The sequence below is a fragment of the Photinus pyralis genome, unplaced genomic scaffold (genome assembly GCF_008802855.1).
Source record: "Photinus pyralis isolate 1611_PpyrPB1 unplaced genomic scaffold, Ppyr1.3 Ppyr1.4_LG6, whole genome shotgun sequence".
NCBI lineage: Eukaryota > Metazoa > Arthropoda > Insecta > Coleoptera > Lampyridae > Photinus > Photinus pyralis.
This window is the reverse complement of record NW_022170663.1, coordinates 46,026,825-46,044,691: the sequence shown is the minus strand read 5'-3', so window position 1 is coordinate 46,044,691 and position 17,867 is coordinate 46,026,825. Positions and strand designations below refer to the sequence as shown.

Below are 17,867 nucleotides of genomic sequence, written 5' to 3'. Positions count from 1 at the left end.
AAGTAAAATTAACGACATTTTCAAAATGTTGTTTTGTGCATGCGCAATGCCAACTTTCTTATTTATGAAGGCATTTAAACGAAACATCATATGTAGGCACCTTGAATGAAACTAAAACTAGTACCGTTTTCAAAATTACTGTTAACGCATGCTGTGTTTTATTTATGAATGAAATTTCTAATGTAGACAATGCGCAATGCTATTTACGAAAGCATTTATAAAAAGTTCCATCATATGTAGACACTTCGAATAAAAGTAAAACTAATGCCCATTTCAAAATTTGTATGTATTTGTATACGCTCCACTATTTTTTATTAAACTGTATAGACTTCGAAGATAGGCGGCTCATTTGAAAGAGAATGGGGTAAAGATCTCGTGCCTACCGGTATTTTTTCCTGGTCCTAGCATTAATATTATTAGGAGGAAAATACGCTCGCGTCGTTTATGTTTGCATAACTTAAATTTGTATTTCATGTGCTTCGGAATACATTGTTCTCATTGCCAATCAGTTGCGTGTTTATTCGAATCCTTTGTGCGACCCGGATAGTGTTCAGTATAAAAATTCTAAGTTTCTATTTTGATTTGTTTAAGGCATACCATTGCACACAATAACATAACCTCTTTACATGCATTAGCGGAACCTTTTGGAATTAAGGGATGAACTTATCCGAGATCGACTAGTTGTGGGAGTGACAGACAAATGAGTGAAAGGTTGCAACTACAATCAAATCTAACTCTCTCGGATGCAATTAAAGCAACACGACAGGCAAAAATTCACAAAGATTTATTAAAAATCTGTACATTTTAAATTAGGTAGTAAGACTTCTGGTCTTCCAGTCGTTTGAATGCCATGTAAGACTTCGATTGTTTGAAAAGCTCTCTGCCCATACTAGTGCAGCTTTCTCTCTCTAAATTTTTCTCCACTCGTCCAAAATTAACAGCACACATTGATTTTTGCTTCCATGTGAATAACAAATATAAGCGTTGCATAAAACGTCAATAGCTACTAAGATTGATAACTAGGTGTTTTAGAAGTATTTTAAAGGACGATACCCATTTAAATCCGAGCGACCGAAGGGAGCGAGGTTTTAATGGGCCGAGTCCATTAAACTATAAAACACCGTGGTATCTTCAAGATTTCTTCAAGAACTCACACAGTATTTAAATAAATTAATAAATGTAATAGTATATCTAAATTTGAATTTATTTTTCCAGAGACAGGTAAAGTTAAATTTTTTTGGAGATTCAGATGGCGGGAGAACAATTACAGGGTGTTGAAATTTAGGTTTTCCAATAAATTATTTCACTAGTGGAATTGTAAAAATAAACCTGCAGACATTTGGTGGAATAAAAGATAGTTCTGCGTGTTTTAGTTTCTGTAGAGCAGAGCTGGGCAGAATACTTTGAAACAGTATTTGAATACTAAATAGTAAATACTTTACACAAATCAAAGGTATTTGAATACTAAATACTTGTACGTCCAGCACAAGCGAATACTAGATACAAATACCTTGAAAAGTATTCAAATACTTTAAAAAATAAGTATTCAAATACTTTAGAATGTATTCGAATACCTTTAAAAGTATTCGAGTACTTTCAAAAGTATTCGAATACAGTAAAAAGTATTCAAATACTTGTCACTCAAATACATTAAAAATTTAAAATAGTATACTAGATAAAAGTCTTAATACAAAAAATTGTCTCAGATCGACCCGAAAAAAAAATTCCTTATAGAATGTGGCCTGTAGAATCCATAATTTCAAACAATTCCAAAATTGGGCTACTAGTTTAAAAGTTACAGCCCTTTGAATTTTCTTTCGAAAGTGGTTTCTAGTTCATAACTTTTGATTGAAAAGTCTGATCGAAAAAGTACGAATTGTTTTGGATTCTACGCACCAAAATTAATAAGAAAAAGTGTTTACCCGAGAAATTTTGGAGCAGTCAATTTTCATTTTATTGAGACCCGAAAAAAAAATTGTCTCAGATCGACCCGGAAAAAATTTTCTTATAGAATGTGGCCTGTAGAATCCATAATTTCAAACAGTTCCAAGATTGGGCTACTAGTTCAAAAGTTACAGCCCTTTGAATTTTCTTTCGGAATTGGTTTCTAGTCCATAACTTTTGATTGAAAAGTTTGATCGAAAAAGTATACGAATTGTTTTGGATTCTATGCACCAAAATTAATGAGAAAAAGTGTTTTCCAGAGAAATTATGGTGCAGTCGATTTTTGGTAAAAAAGGAAGGTTATACACTGCCTTTATTGAGACCCGAAAAAAAATTGTCTCAGATCGACCAGGAAAAAAATTTTCTTATAGAATGTGGCCTGTAGAATCCATAATTTCAAACAGTTCCAAGATTGGGCTACTAGTTCAAAAGTTACAGCCCTTTGATTTTTCTTTCGAAATTGGTTTCTAGTCTATAACTTTTGATTGAGAAGTCTGATCGAAAAAGTACGAATTGTTTTGGATACTACGCACCAAAATTAATAAGAAAAAGTGTTTTCCCGAGAAATTTTGGTGCAGTCGATTTTTGGTAAAAAAGGAAGGTTGTACACTGCCTTTTTTGAGGCCCTCAAAACAAATTGTCTCAGATCGACCCGGAAAAAAAATTTTCTTATAGAATGTGGCCTGTAGAATCCATAATTTCAAACAGTTCCAAGATTGGGCTACTAGTTCAAAACTTACAGCCCTTTGAATTTTTTTCGAAATTGGTTTCTAGTCTATAACTTTTGATTGAGAAGTCTGATCGAAAAAGTACGAATTGATTTGGATTCTACGCACCAAAATTAATAAGAAAAAGTGTTTCCCGAGAAATTTTGGTGCAGTCGATTTTTGGTAAAAAAGGAAGGTTATACACTGCCTTTTTTTGAGGCCCGAAGAAAAAATTGTCTCAGATCGACCCGGAAAAAGATTTTCTTATAGATTGTGGCCTGTAGAATCCAAATACTATGCGAAGTATTCGAATACTTCTCAAAGTACATATTCAAATGTCTTGCGAAATATTCGAATACTTTACGAAGTATCCAAATACTTTGCGAAGTATTCGAATACTAAATATTTGCGAAAGTATTTGAGTTACAAATACAAATACTGCTTCCATAAAAGTATTTAATTACAAAGTATTTGAATACTAAAAAGTATTTACAAAATCGAATACTGCCCAGCTCTGCTGTAGAGCATTGTTTTCATATTGCTTTCCGGATGTCTGGATACGCGATGTCTGAAATTAGCCTTATCTCATAAACATGAGCAACTAGTACGCGATCAGAACAACAAGGTAAACCTGTTTTCAGTAAGATTCGAGCATAAAAAACAAACCAGTGGTGATTATGGGTGTTTTTGGTTTTTATTAGATTGTACCTCGGATTGTACGAACGATACGAGCTACGTTAGATCCAATAAAAAAAGAGAAAAAACTTTGAAGTGAATTAATTTCAGTGGCTCGGTTTCATCCACGCCGAAAAGTACAGATTATAGCGAAATAACTAGGCAGTAGTAAAAAGTTAAAGTGATCGTTGTGTAATTGCGTTTCCGTCGCAAAGAACATCCGCAGGGGTGATCAAGGACCAATTAATTAAGCGCGAAAAGATATTTCTGTTACCAAAATAGCTGTTTTTAAGCATTCAGTATAGTTGTTTGCTGCCCAAGAAAGCCAAGAAGAGATTGAACTCGTAGTCGCAAAAAATGTAAAATTATTAGATACTTAGTGAAGATTTTCCTTGTCTGGCATAATATAGAAATCAACGTTTCTATTTCCCGTAACACTTGTTTGTTAAGAATAAAACCTTGTGATGATAAAATTGCGGCTTGCCCGTAATTCTTAAACGCCAGTATTAGCCGTTAAAAAACTACGTCCAGAGAACATTTGCATCATTTGAAAATTCACCATTTAATTTGAACGTTCTTAAGGAGATCAACCTAAGGGCATTTTTAGCCTTTTTTGTATTGCATGTATTTTTCTATTTAAAAACCCATTGGAATTGGATTTGAGAGATAAACAGTCAGCTTCTTATTTTAACTTAGTTTGTTTCGATTTCAATAAAAAAAAAACCAGTTAATTGGGTCCATTTATGATGTAGTAAAATCTCTAAAGCGAAATGTCACTTGGAAACCTTTCACCCTGCCTTTCACTGTTTGATTTTTTCGTCAAAAGAACCGACACTTTACGGTAATCTTGTGTTTCATTTTGCGAGAAAGCAAACCAGAAGTCAATTTTCAGGAAAGTAGAAAAGGAGGTCTGTTAATTATTCTGCTGAAGAATTTTCGAGTTCACTTAGTAAAGTCAAAATTTTATTTCAAGAAGGGGGTTCAACCCCCTTATATGCCAGAAAAGCCGGCCGCACAAATTTAAAGCATCGTAGCGTGAGTAAGTTTTTGATATGCATAATTGGAGGTCGTACAAAACTGAAAATATTTGATCTGTAAGGGGCCTAATTGAATATCGCACATGTTAAAATCGCTGTTTGAACGAGAAATTGAGCTTTATTCGATTATTAAAATCGCTTTTATCGACATTGATTGAAAACAGATCTGAGGAGAGCAGAAGTCGAAACGAAACGTTGTCGGATTTGAAATTTGCATATATTTTGGTGTAAAAGTCAAAGAGGTCCAGATAATTGCGCACCAGAATTTCATTTTTATTTCCGCGATGATAAAAACACATTCCTCTGTGTGTGCTTTTCGAGAACGTCCATAAAATCTGTTTATTTAGGCATTTGTTGTCAAGTAAATTTATGCATTAATATATAAGAAATGAGCGTCTGCTAAAAAGACTCTAAAAGAAAAGCCCTTCTGTGAAAACACATCAAGTGAGCTTAACGACACTTGAAATATTGTTTGTTGTTTTACAAGTTTCGGTCTATTTCAAAATCGGGCTCTGTACGCAAAAAAATAATACAAATATAATAAACTAAACTCGCGCTCATTTAGTAAAGAATAAAATAACAAATCTAAATTTTGTTAACGATGACACATTGCTTAAGTAAATCCCATTAATTGCCGGGGATGTTTATAAATTGTCACCGTTATTATGTATAGTAAATAGGTGGTGGGTAGGTGGTGTTTTGTCAACATGTGCGTCGCTCGAGACTTAAAGGCGTCTTAGAAAAGTCCGCGTAAAAATGGTGGGAGGAACAACTTCGTTTAAATGAGCTTTCATTGAAAACTTAGATTAGTTTCGGTTTTAATAAACGCGATGGGTAAAACGTGAAAGTGAGAATGTTTTCATCCAAAGTTGAGTATCCGGATCTCTTGCAAAGTTTCAGCTCGTGCGAAATCTCCCACTTACATTATCACAATTACCTGACGCGACACTGCATCTACCCCTATTTTCCTCACCTTTGGTTACCGCTACCGGTAAGGGTGCAACAACCGCCGCGTCCCGAGAAGCCCCCTTACTCGTACATCGCCTTAATCGCGATGGCAATTAGTTCGTCTCCAAAGCAGCGATTGACACTCAGTGGCATTTACCGTTACATAATGGACAATTTTCCCTACTACCGCGACAATAAGCAGGGTTGGCAAAACTCGATAAGGCACAACCTAAGTTTGAATGACTGCTTCGTGAAGGTTCCCAGAGATCGTGTGTCGCCCGTCGGTCCGGAACAGACCGGAGGAAAAGGAAGCTACTGGATGTTGGATCCTGCGGCCATTAACATGTTCGAAAAAGGAAATTATAGACGAAGGAAAACGCGCAGACAAAGAGTATCGGAGTGTACCTCCACTTTATTACAGGTACGAAATTTATAGCCTTAGATTTTGAACGCGTGGAAAATTAACCGCTAATTGGGAGGGAAAGAGAAAATTGATTCAATTAAGCCCGTTTGAAATTTTACGATCTCAACCTTCGTCACTTATAACGAAAATCCCTCATTACATTTTAGCAAGTAGGTATTCAGAAGGGTTTGGGAGGATAAAACGAAATCATTAGCACAACTTTGGGATTTCTGTGCAATATTCCAAAATGCTACTTTTGGATATTACAAATAATGTTCATAATTTTAAGCGTGTAATTATATTTATCATACAAAAAAAGGAAAATGGTTACAGAAATCAAAAAATGTATCAGATAAATGACCGATTTGTGTAATTTATAATACTGATCATTCAATAAATCCGAATCCGATTAAGTAAGGTTTCCATAAAAAATGTCAAATAACTAAAAATTGGATTACTAAACACATACTCCACTCCTTCTAATCAATAAAACCGCATGGAGTGAAATGCTCGTATGGGGTACCACGTGAAAGGGTTATCGAGTCAGTTACATTTAATATAATTTTCCAGAAATGGTCATTGAATAATGAATATGGTTTGGAGAGGCGGGGGGGGGGGTATTCCATACCCCCCAGACTCCTCGGTGCTACGTTCTTTGCAATACTCCTTAGGAGAGGAGGATTTTTTCCACCACAAGGCTACCATGGGAAACAGCTATCGAGTCCTTTTTACTTTTAATACAATTTTCTAGAAATGGACATTGAGTATTCCTCAGATTCTTCCGTTTTTACGGAAATTTCAGATACGATTTTTAGCATTCTTCCGCTGAATTAAATTCGTTAAATTTCTCAGCCCCTTAATTTTATTAATTTTTTTTTAGATTCTTCAGATTATTCGATTTTTTCAGATCCTTTACAACCCCCTCCTATTTTTGAATTATCGTGTTCTTAGACTCTTCATATTCTTTAAGTTCTCGGGATTCTTTCCATTCTCATGTTTCAGATTTTTAAAATTCTTCAATTCTTAGATTACTCAGTTTTTCACGTTTTTCCATTTCCTCGGACGTTTTTCCTCACTGTTAAGTTTCCTCAGATCCTTAAGTCTTCGAATTCTTTCGTTTCTACGAATTTCTAATTTTCCGATTTGTCAAATTTTTCAGACTTGAGATTCTTTAGCTCCTTTAGATTCTTCGGATCGAGATTTATCGGATTATTCGAATCTGGTGAATTCTTTTATTTTAACTGTAGGATTAAATTTGTTATTAGCATTTGCAATAAGCCAAGTCCATCGAGAGGTGACTGCGCAACTCTAAACCAAAAATCAAAACTCCTGTCAAAACTAACTAGAACCTCATGGCACATCGTCAAGTAACAAATCCGTCTAGTAATAGGACCTATGCGTTGTGTTGTAAAACGAAAGCTCGAGGATGTGTGTGTATCACTCGGAAGATCGATTAAACCAACACATATTCAACCAAATTTCAAATAAAAGTTGCCCTCGACCGAGAGTAGCTCTAGGGTCTTCATTGATTACAAAAATGAGCTACTCAAAACCTTCCAGGAAATGTGCTCACTTATATTCTGACTTCCTTCTATACAAGGTGTTCAGTTATTCAAAATGGGCCATATAGAAATTTACATTGGATTACCACTCAGCTACTGTGCCCACTCTTGTACAAATTGTACCACATGAACACCTTTTCGAGCTGCGGATGCTTCGAGGAATGAGATTGAGACCTGTCAGTGAAATAATTAAGCGCAAGGCCAAGATTTGAGAACAATTGGCGCAATGTAAATTTCCCCATGGCCCATTTTAAATAACTCAACATTGTCTGTTGTCATACACCTACGGTTATGATGTATGGTAGGTGTGTACTTTCTATGGCCCCTCCTTAAAAAAACACCCTGTACGTGTAACTAAATACACAAAACCTTCAAGTGACCCTAATTGTATGTTTTTTTTTGTATTAATCTTGAAACTCGAATTAACAAATAATAAAACCAAAGCTGAAGTAAAAGCAGAATAATATTAAGCTAAAGCGAAAATTCCCCAAACACGCCATTGATTACACCACAACTTGCAATCCTTCCGCTCGCGGAAAAAAACCATAACGCACGAGTACTTGCGAGCTTTCCTCCTTGTGTAATTGAATTATTAATATTCCCGCCGAGACATATCCAGTGTCGCAACACTCGCGTTTTCCGCCTTTAAATAAGTGCATAAAATTTATAGCGGGTACTGTTCAATTGAAAACTGCCAGATATGTAACATCACACATTCTATACAATCATTAATTTAATAGGATATTTGATTTTCTTCAGTTTTGGTTTTTTTTAGATTTTTCAAATTTTGTAATTCTTTACTTTTCTCATTTTTTTCGTTTCTTCGTTAGGTTCATCCGGGGGTGCACCAGAACCTTATTATTGTTATATATGCTTCCTCTTGGTTGAAATCGAATTATTCGGATTTTTCTGTTATACAAAATCCTCAGTTGTAATTTCTTATATTCGTATTCCGTTTCTTTAAATCTTTACAATCTATAACGCTCTTCAGAGTTTTAATATTGTTATGATTCTCTCGATTTTTCTAATTTTCTGTACGCTTTCGATTCTTTAAGTTGTTCCGATCCTTATTTCTTTAATTTTTCTTGAAGGAACAGATTTAAATAGCCTGGTTTAGTTTCCAATGTGTGCAGTTTAGTGCCTCCCGTTGGCTTGGCTTTTATTTTTATTTTTGATTGTTATTTTGTTTCTTGTCCTAATGAAGCCCCTTACGAAACGTAGACTTTTGGTTCAACATTGACACAAAATTTTATTTTATATCAAAAGCCATATAAATCATTGTAAAGCTTCTGACAATTCTGAATTTAATTTAGACGTCAGAAATAGCAAACTTAGGTTCTACCGTCGCGATCGTTCCCCTAGAAACAGCATTGTCATACGTTCTGAACATTATTTTATTTCGTGCTCCGTGGCCCATTTGCAATAGGAATGACAGATGTTATTAGAATACTTTATGTACCCTTGCGGTTAAGGAGTTTGCTAATTAAAAAGGTTACCCATGAACTGGAAACTAAATTTGTTATGGAAGTACGCCTTCCGCCAGACTCTGATCTCCTAGCTGATAATGTTAGGACCATTGACCCTGAGCCCTTAATTTTCGGTCTACTTCGAGCAAACGCATAACTGGTCGTACTTTGCACCGATTGGCCACGGAAACGTGGACTGACATTAGGAGTTGAAATGACGTGCGGTTTACAGAGCCAACGTTAGAGGTTCAATAGCCCGACTAACAGAATAATATTAATGTCTTTGAAGGCGTAGTTCAGCCCAGGTGAGCTTCCTACAGAACCTATAATTTAAGGCAATATTTGGCCTTTCTGTACGGTCAATTATAAGAGGAGAATAAAAAGGAATGAATTAATCTTTTCAGTTAAGTTAACGTGGTTTCATATTACGCAAAGGTTAAGTTCGGACTCAAGGCGCCTACCTGTTGCATTTATTCATATTAGATCAGACCACACGCAGGATTATAGGCATTTGCACGTATTAAATCTCTAATGCAATTCATTCTTATTAATTGAAAAGAATTTACATTGTAGTGAAGTATTTCAATACTGGGCTCGTTGAGAAAAGGTTGACTTTTTTTCATTGACTAAAGATCAAATATACTGGCTGATGGGGGTTGAATCAGCAAACAGAGACTAGAATTTCAAGCACCCGTATTTAGTAAAATTTGAGGAGGATCGTGATAACGATAATAAGGAAGAGTCACCAACCCCTCTATTTAAGGTAATTAAGTGATGACCCACCACCCGATAAGTAAATGGCTAAACTTGAACTCACGCTCAGTAGCTGCCTGAATGGTTTCACGGATTGTGGAGAAGCGTAGCGAGTGAACCTAAGATTGATACAGCAAATTTTCCTCGCGATTGACTCCGCACCGCATTCATGTTTAACCTCTCTTACAATTTTCACCGTTCACCGTTGCGGGGGAAACACCACTAAATTAGCGATCCCTTCTCAACACGGTTCAGGATATACTCGGTATAAAACAAAAGAAATGACCGCTACACCCCAATTAGTCTCGTTTACGCAGGTGCAATTAAACCCCAACAAATCATCCCCTGGAACTGATATCTTCTTTGGGTAGAAATGCCTGCTTCAGAAGTATCGTATATAACCCGCTATTTATTACAGTTTTGTACAGAATTCCGTGTCTTCTGTTATACTGGGACAAAAACGAAATTCGCCTTTTATTTCATTAATAATTGTATACTTAGTTGGACAATATTTTTAGATACGTTCTCTCGGGCCCTACGTTGTTGCGACTTCACGCGCTTTTTTTGGTTAATTGTTTGTGTTTATTACTAATAATTCATTTATTGTCTACAATAAGCAACGTTACTTCTGGTTAATATTCATATTTGAAACAAACAGTTGTGTGACGTCATGGCGCTAAAAACTCACATATTAAAAAAAGTTGGAGATGACATTCTGAAGGGTTAAGATGGAACTCACACTTATTTGGGAAAAGGTTACTCCATTGTTTTTATTTCAGAAAACAAACGAATAATGAAAAACAATTGAATTGACAATGCACACTGTTATTAGGCTCATTTGATAGAGATTTTTTTCTCTTTTCAATGACGTACACGTGGTACCCGTGTAGAAAAAAATAATTTTTATTTCAAGCTTTTTGTGATAGGTTATGCCACTGCCTTGCCGTGTGGTGAACATTTTGAAATTGCGATGAAAGCCTTTTTACTGCTAATTTTATTTTATTTTGCCTTTAATTTTGAGTGGGCGGGGCTTCAGCCAAGGCTGCTCTACCAACCCAACCCACTATACATTTACAAACATCCATGCCCGAACCCGGACTCGAACCAGGGACCCTTAGCACCACAGTTCAGCTTTAACTGAACTGCTCCACACGGGCCGGCACGGCATTTTGTCTTCAAGGATTAGTAAGAAACGGACACGTTCAATTGTTTTATTTTGATGTAGGATACCTGGATCAAATCATAATAAATTTTTTGGAAAAATTATTTTGAATAACGGTACTAACATGTTATATTACCGAAAAGAGAAAAAAAATCACTCTAAAATAAGCCCAATGAAAAGGTGCACTGCCATTTAAAAAAATACAATTGTTTTTCGTTACTCACGAGGTTACTCATTTGTTTTTTGAAATAAAAACAACTGAAGGCTGCCTTATTTAGGGAAATAAAATGTTAAACGAATTTTATATATAAACATTTTGAATACATTCGATATTTATCGAGATATATACGATATTCCATACATAATGGGCACCCTGTATAGTGTAGATGTGCAGACTCTAGTATATTTTGAGTTAGATTGCTCGTGAGATGGGATAATTTTAAACTTTGCTAATAAAATACTGATCAGTATTACCAAAAATGCATATGCTAATTTACAACTTGTTTCTAGATTTGTTTCGTTTCTGAAATATTGCACATCATCGATACCAATTTATAGCAATTACTGAAAAACTCATCTTTTCTTATATGGGCAATGAAAGCAGTGATTCTAGTGCCGAGGTAAACTCGTCAGTAAAATGACATTACATGACTCGGCAATTAAAGTACTCGGCCCCTAGGGGCCTCGTACTTCAATATTTCCTCGCCACTACTGTGCCATTTTCCCGACTTTTATGTAAATAACTATTTCTTAAATTCGTCAGTAGCACGTGAAGTTGTGAATTAAATGTCTAACGGTGTATTTACCAATAAATTGCACGAGCTATTTCAATAAATTAAGCCAAACTCCACGCAGAACAAATAAAAATGACTAACGGAACTGTTTAGCTTTAGCCAATTAAAAGTTTTTAAAATACCGTTATGTAGGTACTCGTAGCATAGTTTAGAGCCTTTTCAAACAATCGTAACGAGCATCGTACCGAAATCTGCACTCTAATAAAGTTGCGGAGAAATTTAATGAACCCAGAAGTATGTGTATAATGCATATTTTCAGAAAACTAAGTTTTCTCTTTCCCAGTTTTTTTTTCTAAATATTTGAATTTCATTATGGCAGCTGTTGAGAGAACAGAAATATAAACTGCAAGATAAGAATTTCAGATTCACGTAATATATGTTTGCTTTATTGTTACAGGAACAAGCACTCGCGTTAGTTTCAAGAAATTCATCAAATTCCTCCACGAAAACGGGCGAAGAAGGGATTTGCGAAACTCCTTTACATAAATATAAAAACTCGAGTTTATTTACGATAGAAAATCTCATAAAATCTAGCAATATTAGTGATAAAGTTGATTAAACAGTTCGATGTTTGTTTACGTCTTTTTCTTTGATGTTACCATATCAAAATGTGATTGTATCGGTGTTAGCTTTAGTAATAATAAATAAGTGTTTATGTCTTTATTTTATTTAAAATTTCGGCTTTGAAGGATTATAAATAATCTAAAGTATATAAACATGAAAGTCGCATAAAACTGATCCTTGAACTGATGGTAAGTTGTAATGAAAAATAATTTCCGTTTTCGCATACGAGATGTTATTTTGCAAGAAGAGGCTAGATAATTATTCTGACAAAAATATGAATTCTGTATAAAATTACTGATTACCTACTACGAACTAATTTATTTGTAAGGCAATTTTACCTTGGACAGATAAATTTAATTATAATGGAAATGCAATAAGTAAATAACGTAATGTCATCAATTCTCAATTTCAGGTTACAAATTTTAAGCCAAATGACAGTGATGAGTGATGACCGATACCGTTTGTGTATTCATGAAGGGCCGAAGTTCCTACAGTATCATAGTCAAAAATAGCAAGCTTAGGTACTGCCGTTGCGATCGTTTTTACAGAAACAGCATTGTCATAATATTATGTTCTGAACGTCATTTTATATCTCGCTTTGCGTCCCATTTGAAATAAGAATGACAGATATGTCATTAGAATGCACAATCATCTGCTTCACTTTATCTACCGTTGCGGTTAAATTGTTCAACTGATCAGCGACTTTGCCGACTCATTCAAACTTTTAAAATGCCAATTTAATATATGCTATAAAATGAGTATTTTATTTATTTGGGTCCTCTCGCCCCTTGATCATATGCATTTTTAATTATTTAATTACTTCATTAATTCATTTTTTCTTCTATCACGAGTATTCTTTTTTCTTTCTCTGACAGGAGTTCGTCTTGCGCGAGGGTAGTATTTGATTTGGGTCGTCGTCAAAGGGGAGTGCCTCTTATTTAACCTCACCTTCCTTTATATTAGAGTTTACTTTACGTCGCACAGTTGCTCCTCACATGTCGTGGTTTTGTTACTATTATTAGTAATTCCTTCTTCTATATCGTTTCAACAGGTTTTCTTACCCATTTATCCTAACTTCCATCCACTCTCTTATACCATTTTCTTGTGCCGTCTCCTCGTTGTGTCCATTCCTGCTTTTTCTCCTCGTCCCCGTTTTCCTCTCTCTGTTGGATTTCTCTTCTTCTTTGTTTCTACTTTTATATAGTCGTCATTCAGTCCTTCCCCTCTTTTTGCTTTCCTTCCTTCCCTGCGTTCTTATACCAGATATCTAAATTCTTCCCCTCTCTTCCACATATGAACCGCGCAATTACTTTTAAATCCTTCCGCCTTTTCCTAAGATCTTTTAGGACTCACTTCCTTATCAACTTCTTTTATCTTCCTTCGCGATTTTTATTATACCACCTTTCGATCTCCCTTTTTTATCTTTCACGAATCTTACCTATTTGCTTACAAAATCCTAGAACTTTTCAAATTTGCTTGCTACCCCTACGGTCCTTTCGCTTTTAGTCCTATTCTCGCTCTCTTACTCTTTCTCCCTACAAACTCCACAGCCTCCTCTTACCCGTTTTCATACTCTCTGTTCTTCTCAATTCGTTTTTCTGTTACTTAATCTGCATTCCTCGTCATCTACCAACAATATACCTACCCATACCTAGCGTAGTGCTTTTTTCCCTATTCTTCCTCCTCTTCTCTTTCCTCTTTCCTCAAAAATAAGCTCGACACATTATGCATATTTTGCTCCTCTCAACATTGTTCTTACTCCTCATAATTCCTTCTTTTCCTACTTCGGCGACCATTATTTTATTTAGACGAACTTAGCTTGCACTTGTAACTTTTCTTTCTGCTATTTCATCGCCCCTTTCCTCTTCTCTTTGTTCTCGTCTATCCATTCTTTTGTACCTTCTGCCGGCATTATTATTTTTCCCTCCACGCCTACCATTGGTTCTTTCATTATTCTGATGATCGTAGGGATTCCTCAGCAGACACTGAAAATTTTGACTTACAATTGGCAACACTGGGAATCAATGACAAGCAGCACCATTTAACTTTCGTTGTCAAAATGTTTCGCGCCATTCTGAAATCTCGATATCCTTCGGCTAGAACTGGGTGGTACGAATGAAATTCCCTGGGATATATCATTACAAAATTTTTCCATTCTTCCTCTTTCTTTCCCTCTACGTATGTCGCACTCTCTCTTCTCATGTTACTTTCCCTTCTTCTTATTTCGTCTTCCGCTCTTTTTTTGTTTTGAGGGTTTTATATTTTTCTTATTTCAGAGTTTCCCGCCCCGAAGTAAAAGGTGCTACATAAACCTTGCTATATTTAAAAATGAGTCGAATTGCAAGGGTCGCGAGTATGCAGGTTGTAAAGAGAGCCCACTTTGCAATTAAATTGTTTCCAAATTTGATATGTAGGCAAAATGGCGTGTCTACCCTAGCATGCGTAGTAGGTGCGAACCACACTGATGCGGCGGTTCCGTTTTAGCCGAAACAAAATTGTAAAAAAAGATGCTGGCTTGCTATTGGTTTAAAAGGAACGCCGATCGACGTATTTTCGTTGGTTCCGTTTTGACTTTAATATAAATAGCCAAGCGCACAGCGGGTTAAGAGAGGTCCATGACATCTCGTCCGCGTGTTTTTCGGAGTTGTAAAAGAAGAATTAGTTTAAATAGTGACTACGCTTAAGGTGCAAAATTCGGAAACGTGCAATTTTTCGATTTTTAAATAACAAATAATCCACGGGAATCGGTTCACAAACGGCATGTTAGTTTACTAATGTTCAAATGATACATAAAACGAGACGTGAAAATTAATCAGTTCAGAAATGGCTAATTAACTTACGAGGAGTCATTGTTTAACAGCGCGATTTACCTTTAAATCATCTTAAAATCAAATCCGTACTACCTACAATAGAGCTATATTATTCAATACATTACCACAAAAGTATAAAGCTTTATCAGAACGTAATTTTAATTAAAAAACAAAAAATTTACTAATTAAAAATGCGTTTTACTCAATTGAGGAATACAATCTAAGTATATACATTCCCACTAGGTGGTATATAGTTATGGTTTAATAGTTTGACATGCCTTATATTAATAAGTAATAAAAAAGTAATAAAGTAGTTTGAATTTGTTTTTTTGTTTGTTTTTCAGGTGAAACTGTCCGCAAATTAATGTTATTAAGAGATACACTAGATATTTCGGAGTGCGTTTATTGCGTATTTAAATTGAGGAAAAGAAAAACAGTTAAATTATGTGGTTACCATAACAAAAATATAATAAAAAAATTGAAGTGTGCTTTGCACCGACCCATAAACATGGCGGGTACGAACATATCAACTTAGATCTTTGGCATGGCAAAGATTTTGAATGAGTGCGACCCGATTTAATTTAGTAGTTTTCCAATAATTGTCAACGCTATTTGGAGTCTTTTCATGTCTCATAAAGGAGCTACAATTACCAAGAAGGTTGACCTTGCCCTAGGGTAATATATTCGTCACGCAGAAATGTTGGGATATCTACCACGTTTTGAAATAATACGGACTAGGGGTATTGTAGATTGTTTTTGTACGGTAATGTTTCTCGAATCTAAAGTAGAGGATTAAGTTTCCTATTTCTTTCTAATTCAACGAAACTGAATTGGGAAAAGCTTTAACATTTTTTTAATGAGTTGGATTGTATAATTGTCGTGATATCAAAGTTTCAGTGAACTCATTCCCAGTGTGGTAGCTCAGTAAAAGAGTATTTAGATAAAAATCAATGTTATCCCTGCGAAAGCCATAAGGTAAGTTCGTATAATACCCATCTTATCCTATTTCAAATGCTACTAAAACGAGTAAAGGGTGTGGTAGTGCGTGAATTGCGATCACGCTGTATGAGGCTTGAAGAATTTACGCTGTATTAACGTTCAGTTAAGTTTTAAGATGAAGAGTAATTCATTTCCTAATTTGAAGGACCAAAACAAAATCCGCCATTCCTCAAGAATCCAAATAAAACGCAAGGCAGAAATTTTTCTGCAACAGAAATTCAGTAATTGTCCTCTCGCACGATCCTTATAGCTTTGTATTAAATCTGAAAGTATGTAGAACGTCCGCTTTAATTGTGGGTAGTGGATACTAAAATTTTAGAATTGCAAAGAATTGATCATTTACGCGGCAAGCAACGCAGGTTTCTTTGAAGAGTGTGATCTGCCACATACAGATGGCAGTACTTGGTTCTAAATGAGGTGGTTTGAACTTTCAAGTCCAATTTCAAATGCAATTTCATAAAATTTAATTACCGTCACGTACATTTTGCTTGTCATCAGCCAACTCAATTAGCTATACATCAACAACTGTAATTAAGCACGTTAAGATAAGACCGGAAAATTTCGCCTGGAAGCAAGGGGTTGTAGCGGAGCAGCAGAAATGAAATATAATTTAGTGGCAGCGAGAGTCAGACAGACAGGAAATGCAACCCTTTTTTCCTCTTGACACATGTTGTTGTTGGGAAAGCTTCGATTGCGACTTTTATCGCTCTCATAATATCACGGTCTGTGTGTACACTTATCTTTTGCAATTATCAAAAACGGTCACGCAAAAAACAGAAAAGCAACAAAACGGAATAATAAACGCGCGCGATGCCGACGTCGCCGCCGCCGCCGGTACGAAATCAACAGGCACACCTACTTAACGAAAAATTTCCATTTTTGATTATCTACCCTTATCTTAGATCTATATACAATTTCGAGAGGTTATTTTCTTTATTATACGTAATAGAATAACAAGCACGGTCGATACTTAATTAGGTGAGATTATTTCGCGATTTTGACGGGCCTATCGATTTTCTCGGGTTTATGTTTGGAGATAAGCGGATACCTGTTGCAAATACATTATTTTTTTTATTATGGGTATCTATCAGTTTCTGGTTTGTGGTCCGCAACCAAGATAAACTGTTATCGTTCTTTTCACTATGACACAGTAGAACAACAACGGTTATTTAGATAGGGGTAAAAAATGACAAAGAACAGGAAAGTAAATACCGATATTTAGGCAAATCTTCTGCCACGCTCCTCCGAGCAATCTATTGGCGGTTTTTGCTTTTTCAAAAGCCGACCAATCACTAATGATGCAGGTTGGTACATAAACAACCTCATAACCTTAAGGATGCCATATGGGCAGGTCGATATCCCGGAGTTATATTTTTTGAATGGAAATAAAGGGCTTTTTAAACTAATAACCCTTTCCTCGTATCAACAATGATACGTTTCTATGAAATTACGTTGAAATAGTAATGTACACATAAGGTTATAGGATCCTACCCAGCATTTTCCTTAGTTTGCACGCACATCATCGGTGTATTATGACGTCATCACTAAGTATATTTACATAGCATCATGCAATCAACGCACACAACCAGGCGCAGAGAAACCTTCTTCGGGACAAAAACCCTGGCATAGCCTACACAAATACAAGAACTAAATTAAATAAATATAAAAATCAGGTCACGAATTTGCATCGTTCCAGTTGGCAAGGGCCATAAACTTTTGCCTAACTTGATTGCCGATCTTCATGTTTTCGTCCTGGTGAAAATCGAACCACAGCCCTTTTTAGCGAAGACGCGTTTCTTTCTACACAAACTTACAATGAAACAAGATCGACTTTTTTTCAAAAACGCTCAAATATGGCAATACACAAAAACAAACGGCTACTTTTCAAACGTCCACCATTAAAGAACCTCCGATTAACGTCACCCTCTTCTATTGAAAACAATTTTCCCTTTCTCAGTTCCGTTCCTCCTTCCTTAACAAAATCCTGCGCCGGGGAAAGAATTCATGGGGCTTTCCGTGGTATATTACTGGAAGTCCTCAGGG

The 17,867-nt window shown here is 35.7% G+C and overlaps 1 protein-coding gene across 1 annotated transcript; it reads left to right on the top strand.

Moving 5' to 3' along the window:
- The first annotated feature begins 5,190 nt into the window (after nt 1-5,190).
- Nucleotides 5,191-12,114, top strand: LOC116173933 (forkhead box protein L1-like). The gene is made up of 2 exons (XM_031491675.1): nt 5,191-5,732; nt 11,849-12,114. Exons 1-2 carry the CDS (start codon nt 5,217-5,219, stop codon nt 12,008-12,010), a joined length of 678 nt encoding a protein of 225 aa, XP_031347535.1. The 5' UTR covers nt 5,191-5,216; the 3' UTR covers nt 12,011-12,114.
- The last annotated feature ends 5,753 nt before the right edge of the window (nt 12,115-17,867 follow it).